Source organism: Ctenocephalides felis, unplaced genomic scaffold (assembly GCF_003426905.1).
Source record: "Ctenocephalides felis isolate EL2017-DRISC unplaced genomic scaffold, ASM342690v1 CF-g0.4_SCAFFOLD_01604, whole genome shotgun sequence".
Lineage (NCBI taxonomy): Eukaryota > Metazoa > Arthropoda > Insecta > Siphonaptera > Pulicidae > Ctenocephalides > Ctenocephalides felis.
This window is the reverse complement of record NW_020537758.1, coordinates 31,007,616-31,032,103: the sequence shown is the minus strand read 5'-3', so window position 1 is coordinate 31,032,103 and position 24,488 is coordinate 31,007,616. Positions and strand designations below refer to the sequence as shown.

Below are 24,488 nucleotides of genomic sequence, written 5' to 3'. Positions count from 1 at the left end.
ATTAGGCAGTTAATATAAAACCACTTGTTGAGTTTTACTATGAAGGTCTTAATGGGGTTACGTGGAAGACACGCTGCATGATTAATCAGGTAATTTATTCTTTATAGTATATTTTATGAACCTTGTTACTAATTCATTGTTTTCGTTTATAGGGTAACCAACTTCAAGCCAAGTGCTCTTCAACGCTCAAGTTGCTAATGAGTGAGAACAATCATTTGATCTACTAATTATGCTGTCCGTCCGTCCGTCCGTCTCTTCACCAGAGAAGATGCCTACTATGATTTATTAAATAGTTAAGTGCTTAGATGTTAATGAAATAATGAATAAATATATTGTATTTAATTTAATTTTTTTTAATTCAATTATGAGCCACTTTACGGCCAAATCACATTATGCTGTAACGTAAATTACAGAAATATTTAAACATGTCTACATTTTAAAAATTTCTTGTGTTATTAATAGGGATACTTATTGAGTGCACTCTTTAGTGTAGTCAATTGTGTAGAACAGTTTCTTCACTGTTTGGATGCTTTCAAACATCTTGCCGCATCTTGGTTAAGCTCTTTATACCTTTGCTTTGACTCGGTAGAACTCTGCGTCATTGCTTTGACTCGATAGAAACGCGTTGACAATAGACTTTGCTTTTTTTCTAAACCCTTATGTTAGTCGAGTGCCTTAAACATTTAATGTGTCAAACCGATGTTTTCTTTGTTTTAAATATTATACTTTCTATTATTTCTTTAAACGGTGCACTTTTTTTCTTATTGTTAGCTATAAATATCACTTAATTTAATATCATACTGTGTTATTATTATATATACTATAATATATATATATATATATATATATATATATTATACAATTAGACAAATGTTAATGTATTTTAGTCATTTTTATTACTGTAATTGTATGAATAAATTAATATAATTGTATTATTAACTTCCCGTAGGGTAAGTTATTGTAATGGGACGAAAATCGGAATTAAAAATTTTTACATTTCTCGACGTTTTGAAGGTTTCTGAACGTTTTGGCATACCTCAGAAAAAATGGATGTGTGTGTGTGTGTATGTGTGTGTGTATGTATGTGTGGATACAAATTTCCAGTCACGTTTTAGGGCGCACGGATCAACGGATTTGAATGGTTCAAAAAACATTCGATTTCTATTGATAGGGAAAAGAGCTGATTAGTTTTTGGCAAAGGCAGGTCCAGCCGTTTCGAAGATACGGAGCAAAGAGTGCAGAAAATAGAAATCGAATTTTTGAGAGAACGGAGTATCCGATTTGCATGATCTAAAAAACATTCAATTAGTAATGATTGGGAGAAGTGTTTATTAGTTTTTGGCAAAGGCAGGCCCAGCCATTTTGAAGATACGGAGCTAAATATGTAAAAAATAGCAGTTTTTGAGAGAACTAAGCGTCCGATTTAAATGATTCAAAGAACTTTCTGCTTGTCTTAACAAAATAATTGATTTTGGAAAAAAAAATTTGTTCCAATTTTGTTTTTTTTTTTTTTTTTTTTAGTTTTTTGTATATCGAAAATATTTCAGATTTTATTTTATTATTTTATATTAGACAATGATACAATATTTATAATAATCTACTAGAAAACATTCAGTATTCAACGGGAAGTTCCAGCAATTTGCCTTAAAGCACGGTGCCATAATAGCCTCAAGACAGAATTCCACTTACAGCTAGTTAAATACTGTGATACATTGATTGGAAGTTTTGAATAAAACTAACTGAACTTTATTTGGAGTGTTTCATTTCACACAATTTTCAGTGATATATGTTAGAAACACACCGTATAGGTATAGGTATTATAAACATTAATATATTTGTTGATGTTATCATAAACATTAATGTACTCATTAATTCGTTTTTCGGCGAGGATTTATTATTTTGAATAAATTTCATAAAATATATTACAATTTTTGTAATCTAATTCTATTATGATCAATGCAGTTAATGAAGTTATGACTTTGATCATTTCAAATAGACTAATCTATGGTTATTCACTCATTTCAAACATGTCAAAAATGATAACACTTTTCACTCAGTTTAATCTATACTATTATTCAGTGTTAATTAGTTCATTTTAATTAATATACTTCAAATATTGGTCAGTTTTACTTAACTTTGGACTTATACAATAAAGATCAACTTCTCAAACTTTTCAACTTTTCTTGCTCTTTTGCACAATGATATCTTCATTGTTATTGAGAATATTTTATTTTTATTAGGTTATTTTATTATTATATTATTTGTATTAATTTTCACCGACATGTTTACTCTACCACCCCTTCTCCTTACTTTACACTACCTTAACCTAATACCTACCTATGTTAAGAACTAATACTCTTATACCTTGCTTACCTTTACCACGTCTCGAACCTGCTACCACGTTCTCTCCAGTGAATACCACCTCCTAACGCGCGACGCCACGACGATCACATTAGTACACCGTTGCAAAGTAGATGATATTGTTTATTTTAAACGAAAAAAAACTAGCAGGTCATGTGGCCAAAAAAAAGTTGGGTTTGTATGGCCTGTGTTGGCGTAATGGGTAGAGTGATGGCTTCGTACCATAAAGGTACCGAGTTCGAATCATACCTCAGGACAAAAAAAAGAGTATTGTTCACGTTGTGGTATTTATTTAGTGTTAAATAATAACACAAAATTAATTTTTAAATATAACAAACTAACAAGTCATGAGGCCGAAAAGAAAGCAGAATCGATGTGGCCTGTGCTGGCGTAATTGGTAGAGCGATGGATTCGTACCCAAAGAGTGCCGAGTTCGAACCATGGAATTTATTATTTATTGTAAGATAGCACAAAGATAAAATTTGGATTTAATAAACTAACAGGTCATGAGGCCGAAAAAAAGCAGATTCGGTGTGGCCTGTGTTGGCGTATTGCTAGCGTGCTAGCTTCATGTCAACAGGGTACCGAGTTCGATTCATACCTCCGGACACAAAACGCAAAATAGCGTGACTGTTGACGCTGTGGAACGAGGTATGCACGGAATCACATCCGTTCGAATTTGAGACCCAGGCAGGTATGCTCCCCTCGATCTCGATTGAGAGGAGAGATACGCGCGAGAATCCCGTGTCATCCCCTAATGAACCCCGCAGCAGCCCCGAAAAGGGGCGAGGGGGGATTATAGGGGGGTGTGGGGTTCACGAACCCGCGACCCTGTGGTCCGACCCTCCCCCGGAAAAGGGAGAGGGGGGACTATAGGGGGGTGAGGGTTCCGCGCGACGACCACCACTGGGTCGCGCCGGTTGAAAAGCCGGGTGCGTCACAAGTTGGGTCGGTGTGCGAGTCCCCGGAGCACCCTCGAGTGCGATGATGGGGATGTGGGGTGAGGAAAATGCGGTGACGAGGGAAAAAGGGGTGGAAGGATATGAGGAGGACAGATAGGGGTGATGGGAGATAGATAAGGGGACAGATGGAGGTGGTGGGAGAGATAGGGAGAGAGATAAGGGGAGGAAGAGAGATAGGAGGAGAGAGATAAGGGGAGGGGAGAGATAAGGGGAGGGATGAGAGAGGAGGAGGAATGAGAGCGGGTGAGAGAGACGGAGGGAGGGATGCAGGAAGCGACGGGCGCGGACGTAACACATCATTATGCAAAATGCGTTCTCCCCTATCGCTTCCTTCCTCATCCGTCCCTCCCTCCATCTCTCTCCCCCGCTCTCGTCCCTCCCCCTATCTCTCCCCCCCTTACCTCTCTCCCCTATCTCTCTCCCTCCCCTTATCTCTCTCCCTCCCCCTTATCTCTCCCTCTATCTCTCCCACCACCCCTATCTCTCCCCCTGTCTCTCTCCCGCCATCCCTATCTCTCCCTCCACATACCGTGCCACCCCTTTTTCCCTCGTCACCGCATTTTCCTCACCCCACATCCCCATCATCGCACTCGAGGGCGCTCAGGGGACTCGCACATCGACCCAAACTGTGACGCACCCGGCTTTTTAACCGGCGCGACCCAGTGGTGGTCGTCGCGCGGAACCCTCACCCCCCTATAGTCCCCCCTCTCCCTTTTCCGGGAGGGTCGGACCACAGGGTCGCGGGTTCGCGAACCCCACACCCCCCTATAATCCCCCCTCGCCCCTTTTCGGGGCTGCTGCGGGGTTCATTAGGGGATGACACGGGATTCTCGCGCGTATCTCTCCTCTCAATCGAGATCGAGGGGAGCATACCTGCCTGGGTCTCAAATTCGAACGGATGTGATTCCGTGCATACCTCGTTCCACAGCGTCAACAGTCACGCTATTTTGCGTTTTGTGTCCGGAGGTATGAATCGAACTCGGTACCCTGTTGACATGAAGCTAGCACGCTAGCAATACGCCAACACAGGCCACACCGAATCTGCTTTTTTTCGGCCTCATGACCTGTTAGTTTATTAAATCCAAATTTTATCTTTGTGCTATCTTACAATAAATAATAAATTCCATGGTTCGAACTCGGCACTCTTTGGGTACGAATCCATCGCTCTACCAATTACGCCAGCACAGGCCACATCGATTCTGCTTTCTTTCGGCCTCATGACTTGTTAGTTTGTTATATTTAAATATTAATTTTGTGTTATTATTTAACACTAAATAAATACCACAACGTGAACAATACTCTTTTTTTGTCCTGAGGTATGATTCGAACTCGGTACCTTTATGGTACGAAGCCATCACTCTACCCATTACGCCAACACAGGCCATACAAACCCAACTTTTTTTTAGCCACATGACCTGCTAGTTTTTTTTCGTTTAAAATATACAATATCATCTACTTTGCAACGGTGTACTAACGTGATCGTCGTGGCGTCGCGCGTTAGGAGGTGGTAGTCACTGGAGAGAACGTGGTAGCAGGTTCGAGACGTGGTAAAGGTAAGCATGGTATAAGAGTATTAGTTCTTAACGTAGGTAGATATTAAGTTAAGGTAGTGTAAAGTAAGGAGAAGGGGTGGTAGAGTAAACATGTCGGTGAAAATTAATACAAATAATATAATAATAAAATAACCTAATAAAAATAAAATATTCTCAATAACAATGAAGATATCATTGTGCAAAAGAGCAAGAAAAGTTGAAAAGTTTGAGAAGTTGATCTTTATTGTATAAGTCCAAAGTTAAGTAAAACTGACCAATATTTAAAGTATATTAATTAAAATGAACTAATTAACACTTTGAATAATAGTATAGATTAAACTGAGTGAAAAGTGTTATCATTTTTGACATGTTTGAAATGAGTGAATAACCATAGATTAGTCTATTTGAAATGATCAAAGTCATAACTTCATTAACTGCATTGATCATAATAGAATTAGATTACAAAAATTGTATATATTTTATGAAATCATCAACAAATATATTAATGTTTATAATACCTATACCTATACGGTGTGTTTCTAACATATATCACTGAAAATTGTGTGAAATGAAACACTCCAAATAAAGTTCAGTTAGTTTTATTCAAAACTTCCAATCAATGTATCACAGTATTTAATAATACAATTATATTAATTTACTCATACAATTACAGTAATGAAAATGACTAAAATATATTAACATTTGTCTAATTGCATAATATATATATATATATATATATATATATATATATATATATTATAGTATATATAATGATAACACAGTATGATATTAAATTAAGTGATATTTATAGCTAACAATAAGAAAAACAGTGCACCATTTAAAGAAATAATAGAAAGTATAATATTTAAACAAGACAAAACATCGGTTTGACACATTAAATGTTTAACTCTTTTAGTGCCGGGCGAAATGGAGGTGCCTATGCGAGAAAAACCGGCCGAATTTCACAGTTTTACAAGGGTTCGGGAAAATGCTTATAAAAACCAAACGAGAAACGATATTTACATGATTCAAAAAGCTGCGTATTATAGATGAAATACAGAACAAAACAATGACACTAGTTTTTTTGTACTCATTTGAGAATTATAGTAAAAACAAAGGTATATATGTTTATAAATAAAGCAAAAGTTGAGTTCTCTTGTACAAAACGTGTTTGCACATAACAAAAATAAAACATAACTTGAAGGTACACGGTAGGCGCCAGGCGGATTATCTCTTTCGAAATATGTAATTGTTATCAGTAATATAACATTGCTGAAACAAAATTATGTTTTCATAAATATTTATATTTATATATTGCAAATGTGTAAAATTTTGTTATTGCAACTCAAACAAATAATTTATTTAGCATTCGTGGCTACTAATGCACACTCCATGCAATCCTTTGTTGCACTTATTGCAAACTGTGCGTGATTTTCTCTTTGGGCCACCATCCTTTCTGCTGCACACCACGCAAACCCTTTCCAGTTTTCCAGGCAGTTTCCGTACTTTACCATCGGTGTTTATGTTAGACTTCGGTACCTCCAAGCGATAGGAAAAGGTCGTCGTCCACAAAGAGTTAAAACGAAAAACTATTTTTTTTAATTCTCTCATAGTGAAATTAGATCATTCATAACGTATTACAAATTTATTCTGAGATAGAGTTCTCCCGCAATGCGAATAGTAAAGCGCTTCGAGGCGTGGGCCGATATATCGGCTCTGGCACTTCTCGCGAGTGTAGCAGGAGCCGATATATCGGTTCCCGGCACTCGAAGGGTTAAGGCACTCGAATAACATAAGGGTTTAGAAAAAAGCAAAGTCTATTGTCAACGCGTTTCTATCGAGTCAAAGCAATGACGCAGAGTTCTACCGAGTCAAAGCAAAGGTATAAAGAGCCTAACCAATTTGCGGCAAGATGTTTGAAAACACCCAAACAGTGAAGAAACTGTTCTACACAATTGACTACATTAAAGAGTGCACTCAATAAGTATCCCTATTAATAACACAAGAAATTTTTAAAATGTAGACATGTTTAAATATTTCTGTAATTTACGTTACAGCATAATGTGATTTGGCCGTAAAGTGGCTCATAATTAAATTAAAACAACAAATTAAATTAAATACAATATATTTATTCATTATTTCATTAACATCTAAGCACTTAACTATTTAATAAATCATAGTAGGCATCTTCTCTGGTGAAGAGACGGACGGACGGACAGCATAATTAGTAGATCAAATGATTGTTCTCACTCATGAGCAACTTGAGCGTTGAAGAGCACTTGGCTTGAAGTTGGTTACCCTATAAACGAAAACAATGAATTAGTAACAAGGTTCATAAAATATACTATAAAGAATAAATTACCTGATTAATCATGCAGCGGTGTCTTCCACGTAACCCCATTAAGACCTTCATAGTAAAACTCAACAAGTGGTTTTTATATTAACTGCCTAATTAAGTTAGTGAGGTTAGTCATGTTATTGAGTTAATAAGAGTTAAGTTAATCATGCATAATTATGAATGATTTTAAGGCTTCAGAGCAGTAATAGTTGGATCGAGAAGATCTGCAAAAAAGAAAGAAACATTATAGGAATGTTTGCATTTATACTGATATGGTAACATGTTTCTGGAAAGATTCCTGGTGAAGTGAGTCAGCGTGCAGAGCAGCAGTGGTTGAAAGTACCTGGAAAAAATAAACATGTTATTTATTGTTCACATTTATACTGATTATGGATAAAAACGTACTTTTTAAATTATTTTCAGAGCGATTCCTGGTGAAGGGTGTGCAGAGCAGCAGTAGTTGCAAGGACCTGAAAAAAAAAACAAACATGTTATTTGATGTTCACATTTATACTGATTGTGGATAAAAACGTACTTTTTAAATTATTTTCAGAGCGATTCCTGGTGGAGGGGTCAGTGTGCAGAGCAGCAGTGGTTGAAAGTACCTGGAAAAAAATAAATATGTTATTTATTGTTCACATTTATACTGGTTATGGATAAAACATACTTTTTAAATTATTTTCAGAGCGATTTCTGGTGAAGGGGTCAGAGGGCAGAGCAGCAGTGGTTGAAAGTACATGGAAAAAAATAAACATGTTATTTATTGTTCACATTTATACTGATTATGGATAAAAACGTACTTTTTAAATTATTTTCAGAGCGATTCCTGGTGAAGGGGTCAGTGTGCAGAGCAGCAGTAGTTGAAAGGACCTGAAAAAAAAATAAACATTTTATTTAATGTTCACATTTATACTGATTGTGGATAAAAACGTACTTTTTAAATTATTTTCAGAGCGATTCCTGGTGAAGGGGTCAGTGTGCAGAGCAGCAGTGGTTGAAAGTACCTGGAAAAAATAAACATGTTATTTATTGTTCACATTTATACTGATTATGGATAAAAACGTACTTTTTGAATTATATTCAGAGCGATTCCTGGTGAAGGGGTCAGTGTACAGAGCAGCAGTAGTCGAAAGAACCTGAAAAAAATAAACATTGTTTATTGTTCACATTTATACTGATTATGGATAAAAACGTACTTTTTGAATTATTTTCAGAGCGATTCCCGGTGAATTGAATCAGTGTTCAATTTTCACTCGATACTTGGCCATTCGATTCTCAACAATTTGCTTGATATGATTTTTGTGGCCTCCATGTGATTTCATCTTGATGACCAGAAATAGAATGTAGAGATTTACTAGCAGTTTAAGAATTGCACTTGGTTTTATATGAAATGCATTAACATGAATTTCAAACAGTGAAAATTAAAATTTAATGTAATATGTCAAATCCACATTGCATAATCTCAAATGATTCAAACGACCACATTATTATTCAATAGTTGAATAGATTAGTGTATTAGTATTTGTTATTATTAATATTAAAACTACTGATGCTACCTAACTAATAAATTAACCCACATGCAAAACATATCGTGATCATTCGAATCATGAAATTCAATGCCTTAATGATTTTGTAAATTTCTAAAAGTTATAGTGACAACTAAAGTATTGATCAATTAATATCTTGAACAAAATCACCGCTTAATAAATCTATTCGTGCCAAATGCAATTCCAATAAATACCACATTCAGAGCGTCACAGTAACAATGTTCGTATAAAAACTGAAGGACTCTGGTAGCAGCAAACGCAAACCTACCCGCACCTGCAAAATACACAAATTATTATTGAATTTAGTTGATTATACATACATTATTAAATGTCATTGTTGATGCGTCACCAAATATTCAAATATTCATTCAAATTGTAACTATTCTTTGTCAATTTGTTGTTCAAATTGTAACTTTTTTTTCAACTAATTTTGAAAACTAATTTTGCTTTAAAATTCTTGATGACATTATGATTGTGGTCCAATTTACACAATACTTCTGATATATAAATTGAAGTGAATTAGCAGATGATAATGATGTAAATAAGACTTCAAATTAAACGATCCGTATAAATGTACTCATAGTAATTCACAAAATGAATTAACAGTCATTTTTTACTTTCACAACTTTTTACTATTACTTTCGATTATTTCTTCTGCACAATGACCGCCAGCCATTCAATTGTGAACTCTTGCCCAGTCAACAAAATAATAATATGTAGTTTTATTTAACAGTGGGCACCAAATGATGCAAAATAAAATAATTAGATAAAATATATCCGGCGTACGTCTTAGACAGTAGTACGACTTGAGCAAAAACTACATAAATCGAGCACACGTTTTCAAAAAAAAAACAAAAATTAGGAAAGGTTTCAATTAAATCTAAAACATCTTAAAACACGAAATGCAATCCGAGTGAATCCGCAAAGAGAAATATAATTATCACAAGTGCAACGTACCAGGTGACGCTCGCAGGTCGCACGTACTCCACAGGCAGCGAAGGGTCAGGCCCGCTCGTCCGTGTTCGACGACGTCTCGATGTCTTCTTCCAGCAATCGCCACGATGGAAATGAACTCTCACTCGCAGTGACAACTCCCTCTCCGAACTCCTATAGTCGCAAAGCATAGATGTGCAAAAGACTTGTAGACGTGCGACTGCAGAGCGTGCACGTTCGCTCGGTCGAAGATGGCGTTTCAGGAACTCGAACGCCTCTTCTGTTTTGAAATCGAAACGACGTTTATTTGAATCTTCAATTTCAACATTAAGGGTTTTATAAATTAAATAACGATATTCCCTTCTTTTAGTAAACTCTCTAAAAATTTACACTGCAATGAATTAGTCGTTGGTTATTGAAATAAATAAATTTGGTGTAGAATAAATTTTATTTTCTTTCACTAACCTGTGTTTTACAGTACACTTGTTTGCTTTTTCTTTCTCAAGTATAAAATTTGTTAAATATTTTTATATTTTTAAATATACAGACAAATTTTCACTGTTTTATTTATTTATCACTCATATACATGAATAATTTTGAAGTGCTTTTAAATTTAGATAGAAAATTTAGTCCTACATTCCTGCAACACGTGAAGCCATTAAATATTATATAAATACAAACATACAATTTTTTCAAGTTTTAACTTATTAGTTTACAATAAAATTACTAATGATGACACAAACTAGCCACAAAACCTTTGTAAACTAACAAAGTTAGCGCAAAAGAGTCTTACTGTGTACTTATTGAGAGTAGAGTTGGTTAAATATTTTGAAATATAAAAAAATCAAACCAAGGTCAAAAGAAAAATATAAATTAATTAAAAAAATGTTTAATATAACATTTTTCTTTAAATTTCGTTTATTTTAAATAATCAAAATCAAATGACATTCTGTGAGAAAACACAAAATAAGCAATTTGAATTATCTAGTGAAAACAAACCACTCCTTTGCAAAGTTGAAAAACAATTAAATGAATAACATATAATAAATACTACTTTTTACATTTTATGATTATTTTATTTGATCATTACAATTTTTACAAGTGTATTTTAATAATTAATTATTTTATAACTACTTAAGACTAATTTTATAAAAAATTTAGTACAGTAATCTATGTGATTACATATTGATTTGGTCAGCTGGTATAAGTTTTACAATGAAACAAAACTTTAAACAAAATTTTCATTTATCAAACAAGTTTCAAATCTAAATTTACTGTGATCATAATATAACAATTCAAAATTATGTATACAATTGTTCATTATAAAAATATTCTTCAAACAGCTTAAATGGAGTTCATAATAAAATAAAATCAATTTTCAAAATATAGAAAATTCAAAAATTTATTTTTAGAAATGTGAAAATACCATGCTAGATATATGTCGAAACACAAACACACACATACACATTACAAACATTATAAAGTTATTGGTATATATAAGAACGCAAGTAAATATATACACACTGTAATACTATGCTATACATAAATTTAAAATCTTGTTTAAATATACGTTGCATAACTTTAGCTTTTTTATGTCTGTAAAGATAGTTATATATATATATATCTCAAATTCATATTACTGCAGGTCAAAATATCAGACAAAAGTTGGAAATTTTGAGACTACTCTCCCTTCCTGATAGTTACCAGAGCAACAGGGAACGTGCAGGAAAAATTATAGCTTCACTAAAGGTTGAATACATTCAATAGTTGTTAATATTACTTATATTTTTATTACTATTTATTCCTTCAGGCCAAGAATCCTGCCTACCATCTAGATTTCGACACCAGGATTTACAGTTCCCACATGATCCAGCCAAGGCAGCGCTTCAACGCGATTGCGAAAATGTTCTACGACTCAAATATCGTGTCTATAGATTTCACAAATGGAATAAAAATAACAGTGATGGTACTGTCATTAAATACGATAGTGCTGCCATTATGAATCAGTGGGTCGCCAATGTTACAAGGGGACACATCACGGAATTGGTCAACCACGGTAGGTGGTGAACTTTTAATAAAATTGATTTTTATTTGATCACATATTGACAAATTTATTTTGCTCCAGCGGATGTTTATGGTGCTATTGAACGTCGTATACTTTAAAGGCGAATGGAGAAAACAATTTCCTGAGGAGAATACAACGTTGGGAAAATTCTACCTGGATGTCGATAAATAAATTACATAAAAAAATAAATTAAATTTTAATATATATACTATATGATCTGACAGACGTTGTCCTGTACCCACGTCTACAATTTTTTACAATCCTCTACTAATATTTACAGTTTACCCAAAAATAATAAGTATGTTTTTTAAATTACTCTTCACACCAAAATGCATAAACATCAATATGAGTGTTGTTAAATGTTCTTAACTGCTTTAAATAAAATGATGAGTCTCAATTTCTACACTAAATTGGAAATTAAAGTCTTTTAAACGGTACAACAAATTCAATAAAAATTAATATATACTATCCGCGGTAAAAGTACAATACTACCTTGGATTTTTTCTAATTGTTCCAATAATGTTGCCTACAATTTTTATAATTTCGTATTATATTTTAATAGGTATTTAGTAATTATAATATCTAAATTACATTTTTTTTAGTAATAATTTAATATACATTATTACCAGGGATCCTCAGCGCCCGCTTTGCCAATTCCCTCCTATTATTTTACCTGTTTTAACCATAGACCTTATATACATGGACTGCTAGTCCCCATACATTTCTCAATATTTATTATTAATATTATGATATTCAATTATTAAGATGCTTATTGTAAGACAATGAGATGAAAGCAAAATGAAGATATATTATTAATAACAATTTCTGATTATTGTTCTCTTGCAATACCAGGCAGTGAGGACGTAGTTGGACTGAACACAGACTGCAGGCCCATCTAAATAACAAAATTTCAATTTCATATCAAATAATTCTAAATAATGATGCTCTCGATCAGTAGAGACCTTACCTTTTTTAAAGTATCAACAAGTTTTGCTTTAAAATCAAACTTGTACTTTGGTAAGATAACATTGAGTTCAACTTCATCCATTAGCCACAATTGCTGCCTCAGAAGTTGGCCGTTCAAATTCTGTTGTAAATGTTGTAATCCGTTTCTCATTGTGCTTTCCAATATGAATATCGCACTGAATTTTCCACCCTTCGAAGAAATACAATGTAAATAAAATATAATATATATATATATATATATATATATATATATATATATATATATATATATACATATATATATATATATATATATATATATAAATATTTACCTTATATGGCATTCTTAAAATTTTCGCATCTAACTCTTTTGAGTCCTGATAGAGAAAGACTCCTTGCTGTCTCATAAAAGGTACTGTGATTGGCCTAATAATAAAAATGGTGATAAATTGATTACTTCATTTGTTTACAGAAAACATTTGTTGTTTTATTTATAAATATATACAGGGCGTGTCTGGTCGGCCAAATAGAAAAAAACAACAAATTCAAAGGCGGCCATAACAAAAATTGGTCGTAATAAATAGCTGTCGCATTAAAAGTCTACTGAATTAAAAGGCGGCCAACTCATTCGCTGCCGTATTGATATCTAAATGCGAGATCGAATCAAAAACAGGCAACTCTAAGCTCTGTTCACAAATAATTTTTAAGTGTATAAACTTGGTGTAAGTGGCAAGTTGCGTGAACTCTCCAACATGTGTAAATAATCCACTTAAATACAAAAAATATATTAATTCAAGAGTACATTGCAATGTGAAAAACTATCGCAAAACTATCGAAACAAACTGTAGTATATTCATTAAAAACAGGATCCAAAATTGCCAAAGAAATTTATTAATCAATAACTGAGAAACGACTCGTCGATCATGGAAAAAAATTAATCAGCACGATTCTCAAATAGAACGTTTGTGATGGTTTTTGAATTTTCAAAATCGATTCACGAATGTAGGCTATATATAACGTGAACAAAAAATTTGATTTTTAAATAGGATTATGCATTTTTAAGGAAACGTCGACTAAAGATGAAATTTTGACTCACGTAAGAAAGCACTGCTCCTTTTTTCAAACTTTGATAGTATTTTAAAAATTAAAACAACTTACCGTAGTGTCGAAATATTTAGTTATTTTTGAAACCGTGATCACTATCGGCAATAAAGTTTTATAAATATCATCGTAACGAAATATTTAACAATTCAATACGAAGAAACAATCCGACCGATCTCTTAAAACAAATCAGCACGATCCCCAATTGATATCTTTTGAACAGTTTCTGATTTTTTAAAAACTATGCAGGATTTTTGGCTAAAACGTGTACAAAAAATTTTACCTTTTTCAGTTGATTAGAAACAGCTTGGCCGATTGTTGCACAAAACTGAAAGGCGCTTGTCATCTAGTTACATCAAATGACTTTTAAAGTTCTGAAATGGATTTAACCGTTTTTGAGAAAACGTTCGCAAAAAGTCAAAAATCGGCTCATGAAGTGAAGGGCGGCACCATTTGGGGGGCGGCAAATTTTTCAGAATTTCAAAATTTTAAATCCGAAAAATTGTCACGGCAATTTATTTTTAGCATTGATCCTGATCTCGATAATTTTCTATGAGATAGAATGTTATTCGTTTTCTAATCAAACTTATTCATAGGCGCCTCATTAATATTTTTATTGATGTATAATGTTTAAAATAAAATAAAAAATCAAATTGATAAGCATTTTTGGGGAAAATAAAATAAAATAAAATAAAATTTTTGGGAGAAATTATTTTTAAAATAAAAATTATTAAATTGATAAGCTTTTTTGGGAGAAATATTGAAGCTCTGTTCATTTCTTGCAACTTTGTTAAGATGAATCTTACATACAAAACGCTTAAAATGGTTTTAAATAGTTTCATATTTTAGTTCGGAAATTAACATAACATATTAATTGTTATTTTATGATAATTTAATTATTTTGTTGTTCGTATATATTTTTAACTTCCTCTAGGGTAAGTTATTGTAATCGTCCAAAAATCGAATTACATTTCTCGAGATTTTGAAGGTTTCTGAACATTTTGGCATACCTCAGAAAAAATGGATGTGTGTGTGTGTATGTATGTATGGATACAATTTTTCGTCCATGTCTTCTATAAATATTTTCAGAACAAGACATACTCATATATTATATATATATATATATATATATTAAATGTTTAATATGAACAAAACAGCACTCAGATTTTTTTAACACAACTTTATTTTATGATTACACACGTTTCGAGACCATGGTGTACCTCATCTTCAGTGTATTCTTAATAAACAGTTACTAAACATTCTTTAATATTTTATTTAAAACTATATTTCAACTTTTGAATATATATATATATATATATATATATATATATATATATGACATATTTATACATAATAGCATAATATTACAAAAATCACGCGTCATGAAATAACGACGAATGAGCTATGGTATCCTTTTAACTTACTATAATTTTTTCAAATAATACAAAAGACCAAAATTCTTTATTATATTAGAAGGAAATTGAAGTTTACAACAGTAATAAATAACCAAATTTCCGCAGGAATACATCTCTACTAAATATCTTTTCTCTTATTTTAATGTTCGTTCGACAATTGTTTGTTTTTTGTTTTCAAATTGAAAAAGTCAATGACATGCATAAAACAAAATATCGAACGTAGTGTCCACCATATTTAATTATAGTCGTTTCGAACACGTTGAGGGGCAGAATTACTTTTAATATATTGGAGAAGAATGGGAGTATCTACTATAATATCGAAAATATAATTATCACAATAAATAGTTAAATTTTATTTATTAACGGTGGATATTTAAAACAAAATATTTAAAATATTTGTGATAAAATATAATATATATATACATGGTCTGTTCAAAAAGTACCCGGAATTACTAATAATTAAATTTCGCGGGTCTGGAGTGTCTGATTGTCAAAATTTTTTTTTTATTGTGTTGGTATACATGCCCCTAAAGTATGATGAAATTTTCAGCTATATTCACTGTTTACTTTGTCTGTGGTAGTCGCTAAGGTTCGACGTGTTTTTCTGAGCTCGGCGATTTTTACAATGGAAGAATTGAAAAAGTCAAAGAATTTGTATTAAATTTTGCGTAAAAAATGAAATAAAGTGTTGCAAAGTGCAAAAATTCACCAGATATGGCTCCGTGTGACTTTTTCCTATTCCCGAAGTTGAAGAGACCCATGAAAGGACGGCGGTTTTCCTCGATTGAAGAAAATCGCCGAGAGTGCTCAAGGACATATCAAAAAGTGAATATCAAGGGTGCTTCGAAAATTGGAAAAAACGCTGGCATAAGTGTATTATATCTGGGGGGGACTACTTTTTAGGGGACCACATTAATGTAGACGAATAAATAAATATTTTTTTGAAAAAACGAAAATTACGAAAACTTTTTGAACAGACCTCGTATATATATATATATATATATATATATATATATATATATATTGCAAACATAGAAATTTCAACAGCAATAATTGATATTGCTATCAATGTTTAATTGACTTACTTTCAATTTTTTACATTTTTATTAACTTCTCGAGGTACAAGATTATATTTTGCCAGAAAATCCAACTTGCTCATTTTATGCTTTTCTTAACGTTTTAAGTCATTCTGAATTGTTTGAGACCAAAATTCGAAGAATTTATGAAACTTATCATGGCGATAGAGTTCATGGCCCAAGTCTAAACCAACATCATATAATATTACTAATATTAATAGTCCTTCGAATAGTGATTGAAATATGAAATCTAATTAAAGTTTAAAATAATAGGCTTTTAGGAGATACAAGCGCGTGTTTGTACACTATAATTAATACTATTTCAGTTATTGAAACATATCAATTGAAAAGCACAATGATTATTAAACATATACAAATATAAACAGTTGAAACTTTCATATAGATATTAATTAGATAAATCTATATTATTGATTAGGTTTATTATTTACACATATCAGAAGACTCAGATAACTTATTGCTTTATAGCAAAATGCCACTTACACCTAGTTTTAGATATATATGGAGATACTTAAATGTGTGTGTAAAAAATTTTACAAAAATAAGTCTATGCTACAGTTGAATATGTTTATACATACTTACATTGCCTGTCTAGAAGACTTCTATAAAAAGCCGATACGAACTACAATAATTTTTTCAAAATAAAAGTTGGAAAAAAATTTCAAGATTCGAAAAAACAACAGCAAATAAATACTAAGCAAAACCAGCATAAACACATTTTATATCCAACAAGGGTTTATTCGAAAGCTATTATTGCTTCTTTACAAATCTTCAAATATTATTTTATGAAACCTGCAACGTACTACAATCACAGGTAGCAGTTGAGAAAATTAAATGAGTGCTCATACTATTAAATTATACTGTTTATAACCGTTGTTTTAATTTAATTAGAATAATAAAAGTTTATCTTCAAACAAATAATAGATTACACAACTTTTTCCTTATTTCATGAGTAATGACTCTGTTCTCTACTCATTATGACCGAACACTCTCCTAATTAGTCGGGTTCGTTGCTTTATGACCCCGAGTTAACTCTTCAGCAAATGTGTAATTACAATGAAAATATGGTCATGGAAAAATCTTTTTACTTTGGATGGTTTATTTTAAACATATTATCGTAAATATAATGCACAGGATTTTCAATTTACAGAATACCCGAAGAATGTTACTTGATAGTCTTTGATCTAATAGTCTTTTATCACCAGATCAAAAACTCTCAAAGTTCTAATAGCATGATATTTAGGTACTAGAGCTGGTAAAAACTTTTTTGACTTTTTCTATAAAACAATTCTTTGCGACTTATTAATGTAGTTGAAGAAAACCAAGCACTCCGGTTAAGATTACTACCACTAATTAAAAAATTAATTTATGGTTTATACATAATAATTAAAATAATATCACATTTATAACTATTATAAGAAAAGCTATATATAATTACCATATATAGAAAAATGAATAACATGATAATTGAAATTGTTTATTGAAAAAATTAATATTAATGAAATTGTTTACAATAATTTACAGTTTGGAGTATCTTTGGAAAATTATTTATTAGAAATCTTCTTCAATTTTTAAATAAGATTTATTTTAAAATGAGTTAATGTATAGATTTTGCTTTCGAAAGGTAATTCCCAATAATATTAGGTGTTGGATTAAATTTGCGAAAGAATATATCCTGATATACACATACTAATTTAATAGAAATTTTGGGCTAGTTTCTTGTCAAGAAATCATAATTATTTTCAACAAATTTGTCTTCTATCTAGATTGCAAGGATAGTTTTTCATATTCAAAAATTTGGGGCTTCACACTAGATTGGTGGTTAGTGCTATAGGCCTAAAAGTGCAAGGTTTAATACTCGTCATTAACAGCCTGATGTCAAGCAGTAAAGACATCGATTTTACTTGAAAATGTAGAAAGCTATATGTTTTCAATCCATGATCTTTACCGGCATTTCAATCTACCCACTATAAAGTAAAAACAGTATTATAAAACCAGTATTAGTAATAGATATAGAACATCTGGTGGGCAGCTTTCCAAAAAATTTATCTATCCAGTAAAAAGTCTAATAGATTATTCTAATAATATATTCACCAAATAATACTGGACAACCGCTGGATAGTCAACCTTTCAAAAATCCAATCCATCCAATTCCATCCAATAAAAAGTCATCAGTATTACATCCTAATAAAAACTTCATCATATAGACACAGTGCAACTGTTGGGTTGTTTTCTAAAAAGCGACTTTTTTAAGATCAACTTATAAGACTATTCGATTCTGATTGCTATTAATAACATAAAACACAAAACATTTAAGAATTTCATATATCTATAAATTTTCTCAGCTCCCCAACTGTTAGGCCTATTATTCACCCAGCTTTCGATAAAGATATCTTCCCGAACTACAAAGTGGGATTCGAGTTGGCAAATCCTGTGGGGATGCCCCTACACGATTTTCCACTACGCCCTGGCGACTTCACATATATTCCATCGTATTGAATAATTCATGAATGTCACAAGCAAACAAGTGTGAATGAATGCGAAACCCTGAATACAGAATTATTCCTGCCACTGGATACTCGAACTTTAAATATATTCTGAGTTGTGAACTCCTTCAAAACCCAATATGCGCCAAGTATTTGTTTTAGATTTGAATATCTGCGATTAAATCTCAGAAGCTATAGAAATTCAAATTACTATCTGCATATTTTAATATAAAAACCGGAATCAATATAGAAAGATAGGTAAATTGATTGAATTTTGATAGATCATACCAATAAATACCAATATTTTACGAGAGAAATCACGCTCATAAAATTCACTTCAATAAAGTAATTTATATTTTTCAGTATGAATTTCAATGTCAGAATTAGAAATAGAAATTCAAATAAGTAGCCACATAAGGAAAGTAACTACAATGTCTCAACAATTATAATTGTGTGCAAATGCACAAAAATGACAATTAAATAATAGTTAACAATAAATGCTTCTTGTAAGAGTTTTAGTAAAAATAATATCTATTCTCTTCCAATAGATAGTAATGTAGACTCTTGGACATTTTATTATTTGTAAGAAAAGCAATAAAACTATAAAAAAGATTAAAAATTATGGAATAAATAAGAAAATAATTATATGTTTTCCAAGTTTGTTTCTTACATTATAAAACATATATATCGAAAAAATACTACAGATGCTTTTATCCAAAGATAATTGTATACCGCACTGAATTTCCTTCCAAAAAAGTGGGCGAACGGTAAATTAAATTTGTAACAAAAACTTAACCGATTTGGTCCATGTATGTCGAGTATTTCTTATATAATATTATAATATTTGTGATATTGAAAAACAAGTCGGTCGATTGTGGCCTGAAAGAGACTTAAAGTGTTTTAAATTATCGGTCTTAAGCGAAGTGCGTCTTGTTATAACATGACATATTAACAGGGACATTTACATTCATTAACATAACATTAACAGGCCCAGGTTTGCGAGATATAACAGCAATTTGATTTTGAAAGGACTGAAATATAAATTTTTATAAAAGAAATATTAAAATTTTGCTCTCAATATTTTATTTTTCTTGCTATAATTTGCTATTTCATTTATGTAAATAAAAATACCATACCATTTTAATTTATCACAAAATCAACTAAATTATTAGAACATATGTATATGTACACATTTTGAGACCTTATACTTGTTAGTATATCCGCGTTTCTAAAATATGGAAATTTCCATTTTCAGTTAATATTATTTCTAATTCATCTTCCTTATACAGGGACTTTGTACCTCATTTTATATATATTAAGCCTAGGAAAAATTTTGTAGCATCATCATAACAAAAAATCTTTAATTTTGCTGTCTATGAATGAATTATCTAAAACGTTTCTTCGTAGTATTATGAAACAGTACAGTACATCAGAAATATCCTCTTCTTCAAAAATAAAATGAAGAAATGCATTATATCATCCTTAATAATAACACTGAAAAATAGTAAGTGTATAGTATAGAATCTATACTATAGATCAATATTAAATAAATTTATATTAACAAGTAGATTGCGGTTGACGAATATACTCGTCATGTAGAACTGGCAGAATTTTGTGTATTGACGAGAATACTCATCAAGCGGATAATTTTTTTATCATTGGTCATTTTGAGCATTTATATTGCAATTTGGGAGAAATCAAAGCATATTCTCCAATTTCAAGATAAATAGTTGCAAAGTTGCATTGTAACTTAAAACTACATTTTTCAACCAGAGCACCACAATGAACTGGTTAACTAAAATCTTATATGATAGGATTTAGGGAAGGTTGAAATGACCAAAATTTTGTTTTAATAAACTCTAAAATAAACTCTATAAACAAATATTCGCTTATTTTAAAGTCTTACATTTTTTCGAACCTAATTAAATTTAATCTCGGCGATAAAAAAGACTAATTTTAGTACTGGTGTAATTAACGCGAAAAACGAGATATAATATATCTTCCGAAATAATTATCATGGTGTTAATAGGAAGTAAAGAATGCGCTAGTTCATAAATCAAGTGAAAAAAATGAGAAATCTGGTAAATCATTTTTACATATCATTTCTAAGTGAAATAATATATTAATATGGAATATATGTAATATAGAGTACATAATCATTCAACTTAGTTTTTTAGGAACAAAGTTTTTTCAGGAACTGTGAGGTTGAGCATATGCATATGTACACTCGAATGTTCAGATCAAATGTAAAATTGCATATAAATGTTTACGTAAAAGTAAATATAATTTAATTTAATATATGTATATATGTATATATATATATATATATATATATATATATATTATATCCATCGATTTAAATTTTTTCCCGTTTGTTTTGTTATACAGACAGAGCAATGAACGCCAATGCGTGATCAAAGCCAATATCACCAGAAAGTCTGGAGCGGTGCAAAACTTCATATAAACTTAAATTATAGGAATGTTTATACCATATTATTAAGGTTATATAAGCCCAGAAATCATTGCATATATGTAATTATAATTTTTCATTATAAAAGCGAAGAATCTTTTGACTGAAATGTCCAAATAAAAAATTCAGCAAAAGGTTGTATATCTCTGAATAAAAATGTGTAAGATATAATGTATCCGTCCCAACCAGATTTATTAGCCAACTAAATGATTGATCGAGTTCATTCGAATGTCGCTGAATTAATGGCAAGGAAATTCCACTTGCATAATACGATTTTTACTTCCGATCTCTCAATGTTTTAATTGATTTATTTATGTTATGTCAAATGCACTCCGAGATAATTACTAAGTAGTTTTATAAATCGAATTATCCTCATTAATTCACAATATTAAAACTAAAACAATGAGCATTAGAGTTGTCAGGCGTAGTACACTGGGGCCTCGCTTTACGGCCTAGATACGTTCCGCAAAACTTGGCCGTAAAGCGAAAAGCCGTATAACGAATCAATTATTCTAATACGTATTCATACAAATTCAATGGGATCGGTTCCAAATTTAATAAATATATAATATGGTTTATCATTCAAAATGCCTTTTATTTTTTTATTTTATTTAAATTATAAACATATTTAACAAGAACATAAATTTTACATAAAATAAAAAACTTCAAAAACATTCCATAATTTTTAAATACAGACCACTGTCACCATCATTTTGCGCTGGTGGTTTGAAAAATTTAGATGATGTGATTGATTTGTGATTTATAACAGCTAATGGCTGAGGTAATTCCTCGAGAGACATTAGTGCTACGTTCGACGTCAGGATCGTTTTCAAGGAAGATGTATTCCTTGTTCAAAATATGAAAAGCGCTCGACATGATTTTTGATGTTAGCTGTTTGGATACAACAGGTTCTGTATCTTCATCAATTGCCGGCTCTGCTTGCAACTGATTAGCTGCAAGTAGATCCAGCACATCAGATTCGTTTAAATCTTCAAAACCGAGATCATGTGCTAAATCCAAAATGTTTTGTCTAACTTCAGGAAGGAAATTAACTTCTGCATCGGTAGTTTTTATACATTCTGGCCATATTTCTTTTCCAAACATGATTCATTGTTGTCGATTTCAATTCCTTCCAGGATTCACTAATGTTCTCAACAGCATCCTTGATATTATAGTTTTTCCAAAACGTTTGAACCTTTGAAACGTAAAGATATATAAAAATTTTCATTTTCGATTTTTTTGCGATTACTATAACTTGCGCTACGGGAATTTAAAAAAGCCGTTATAGCGAAACATTTTAGGCCGTATATCGAAAACGTTCCTTAATTAAAGAGGGCCGTTATAGCGAAAGGCCGTATAAAGAGCGGCCGTATAGCGAGGCCTGGGTGTATTTGTTTCTAGCATGACTGGACAATCAGAAAATTAATCTGTGCAAGTCATTTCTTAACACAGAGAAGCTCATTGAAAATCCAAAAGCATACACGATTGTGTATTGTATATTATTATAGAAAGATACGTGACAAGTTTCACAAACCCTCTTCATTGAGGCGGACATATTTCAAGAATGCCATTAGTAAGCAATCCGAAATGAATACATAATGTCACCAATTTTGTATTATATTTATTGTATGGAAGCCTTGTTGTATTTTTTTATTTTGAGAAAGAAATCTTTAATTAATAGATTTTTAGTTCCTTAACTTTATTTATGAATTAGTATTTTTTTGCAGACTACCTAAATTGTTTTTTTTTTCACTTTTTAAATTTAATAAATTTTCCTTTATTTTCTAAAAGATTTTGACTTTAAAAAAATCGTGGTGCTCTGATTCGTAAAAAAACAAAGAAACTAGGTGTATATGAAATTTTGACTTAAGGTGCGTTGACAAAACATCCTGGCATATGTAAAGGAGCGTTCTTTAATCACGTGATGCTTAAAAGAGGAGGAGGGGGGGTTTGACCAAAAATCACGTGTATTTTTTTGTGAATTTAAATAAAAATCCAAAAATTTAACGATTTCTTTTGGGTACTAACAATGCACGATGATGCTGGGTGAGTAAGGGGATTTAATTTTAAACATCACGTCAACGGAGGGGTCCAAAAATCCTTAAAAATCGATCACGTGAATAATGAACGACCCCTAAATAATTGATAAGAATTGAGATTCGGATTCATTTGGCATGACCCATTATTCCAAAGCCTGATGAATTTTATAATTAAACCCATGTTTAATTACAAAGTATATTTGAGGATTGAAAGATATTAAGACCTGAACAAGTTCTCTATCATTATGGTCATCAAAATTTTATCAATAACGTCAAAAAAGTATCAACAATCAATTTCGAAGAAACGACCGGCCGATCGGTTCAAAATCAATACATTTTTTTTGTGAAAATGTGAACATATAATGAAACGACCCAGCCAAAAATGTCAAAACAAATCCACTCGTGTCCTCATCAACTTTCATATGGCTTTTAAAGTTTTGCAAATAGGTCAGCAGCTTTTTGACAAAACGCCAAAGAAAGGTAAAATTCTGGCTACACATATACTTATACCAATTTTGGTGCCAAATGATTCAGAATAACTGGAAACATCCGATTTGGGAAGTCAAAAACACTCAATAGCCATAAAAATAAAATTCTTTACCATAATGAACGTTTATTTATGATAAAAAAATTTGAAAATAGTTTAAAGTCGAACTTTAAATCAGAGTACTATTACTATACCATTAATTGAGCTTGGCAAGAGCCACCTTTATTACTTTTTATTAAGACTTGTTTATGAATAGAAGAATAAATCATCTATTGAATGCTTATCTAGGTTGATTTTATCAATGGTTGATAACAAGTCATAATTTTCCTTATAAAAAGGAACATAATGACCTCTGCATAATTTGAATCAGCGGGTAATTGAAAATCTATACACTTGGGCGAAGGCAGAGAAAGTCAAAGCTCGCGGATAATACTTCGTACACGGTGATAAGACGTGATTAGGGACATGTACCGTTGAGAGTACATCGGGTTGAGAAATACATATTTGCTGGATAAACTTGCAAATATCGATATTGAAATAGTTATAAGATTTTCGTGTTTTCCACATATGCAAGTGCATAGGGTCTGTAAACTGAAGACCCTCGATGAGACTAAAAATCATAAAAAATCAAGAAATTTTTTTTATTAAAACATTATTACTTAAAAACTGATAAGATACAAATTTAAGAATTCAAGTGTAAATTATATTACAAA

At 31.5% G+C, this 24,488-nt stretch overlaps 1 protein-coding gene and 1 long non-coding RNA gene across 2 annotated transcripts in view; both read right to left on the bottom strand.

Moving 5' to 3' along the window:
- Nucleotides 1-7,017: 7,017 nt before the first annotated feature.
- Nucleotides 7,018-9,818, bottom strand: LOC113373207. The gene is made up of 6 exons (XR_003366891.1): nucleotides 9,698-9,818; nucleotides 9,009-9,014; nucleotides 8,390-8,515; nucleotides 8,260-8,329; nucleotides 7,218-7,536; nucleotides 7,018-7,154 (listed from the first exon to the last, which is right to left on the bottom strand). It is a non-coding gene; the product is annotated as an uncharacterized LOC113373207 (long non-coding RNA).
- A 3,230-nt stretch (nucleotides 9,819-13,048) lies between these two features.
- Nucleotides 13,049-24,488, bottom strand: part of LOC113372331 (frizzled) — a 192,559-nt gene continuing 181,119 nt past the window's right edge. Inside the window, exon 3 of the mRNA XM_026612656.1 lies at nucleotides 13,049-13,109. Coding sequence (XP_026468441.1) covers nucleotides 13,087-13,109 — 23 coding nt within the window. The 3' untranslated portion in view covers nucleotides 13,049-13,086. The remainder of the gene's footprint in view (nucleotides 13,110-24,488) is intronic.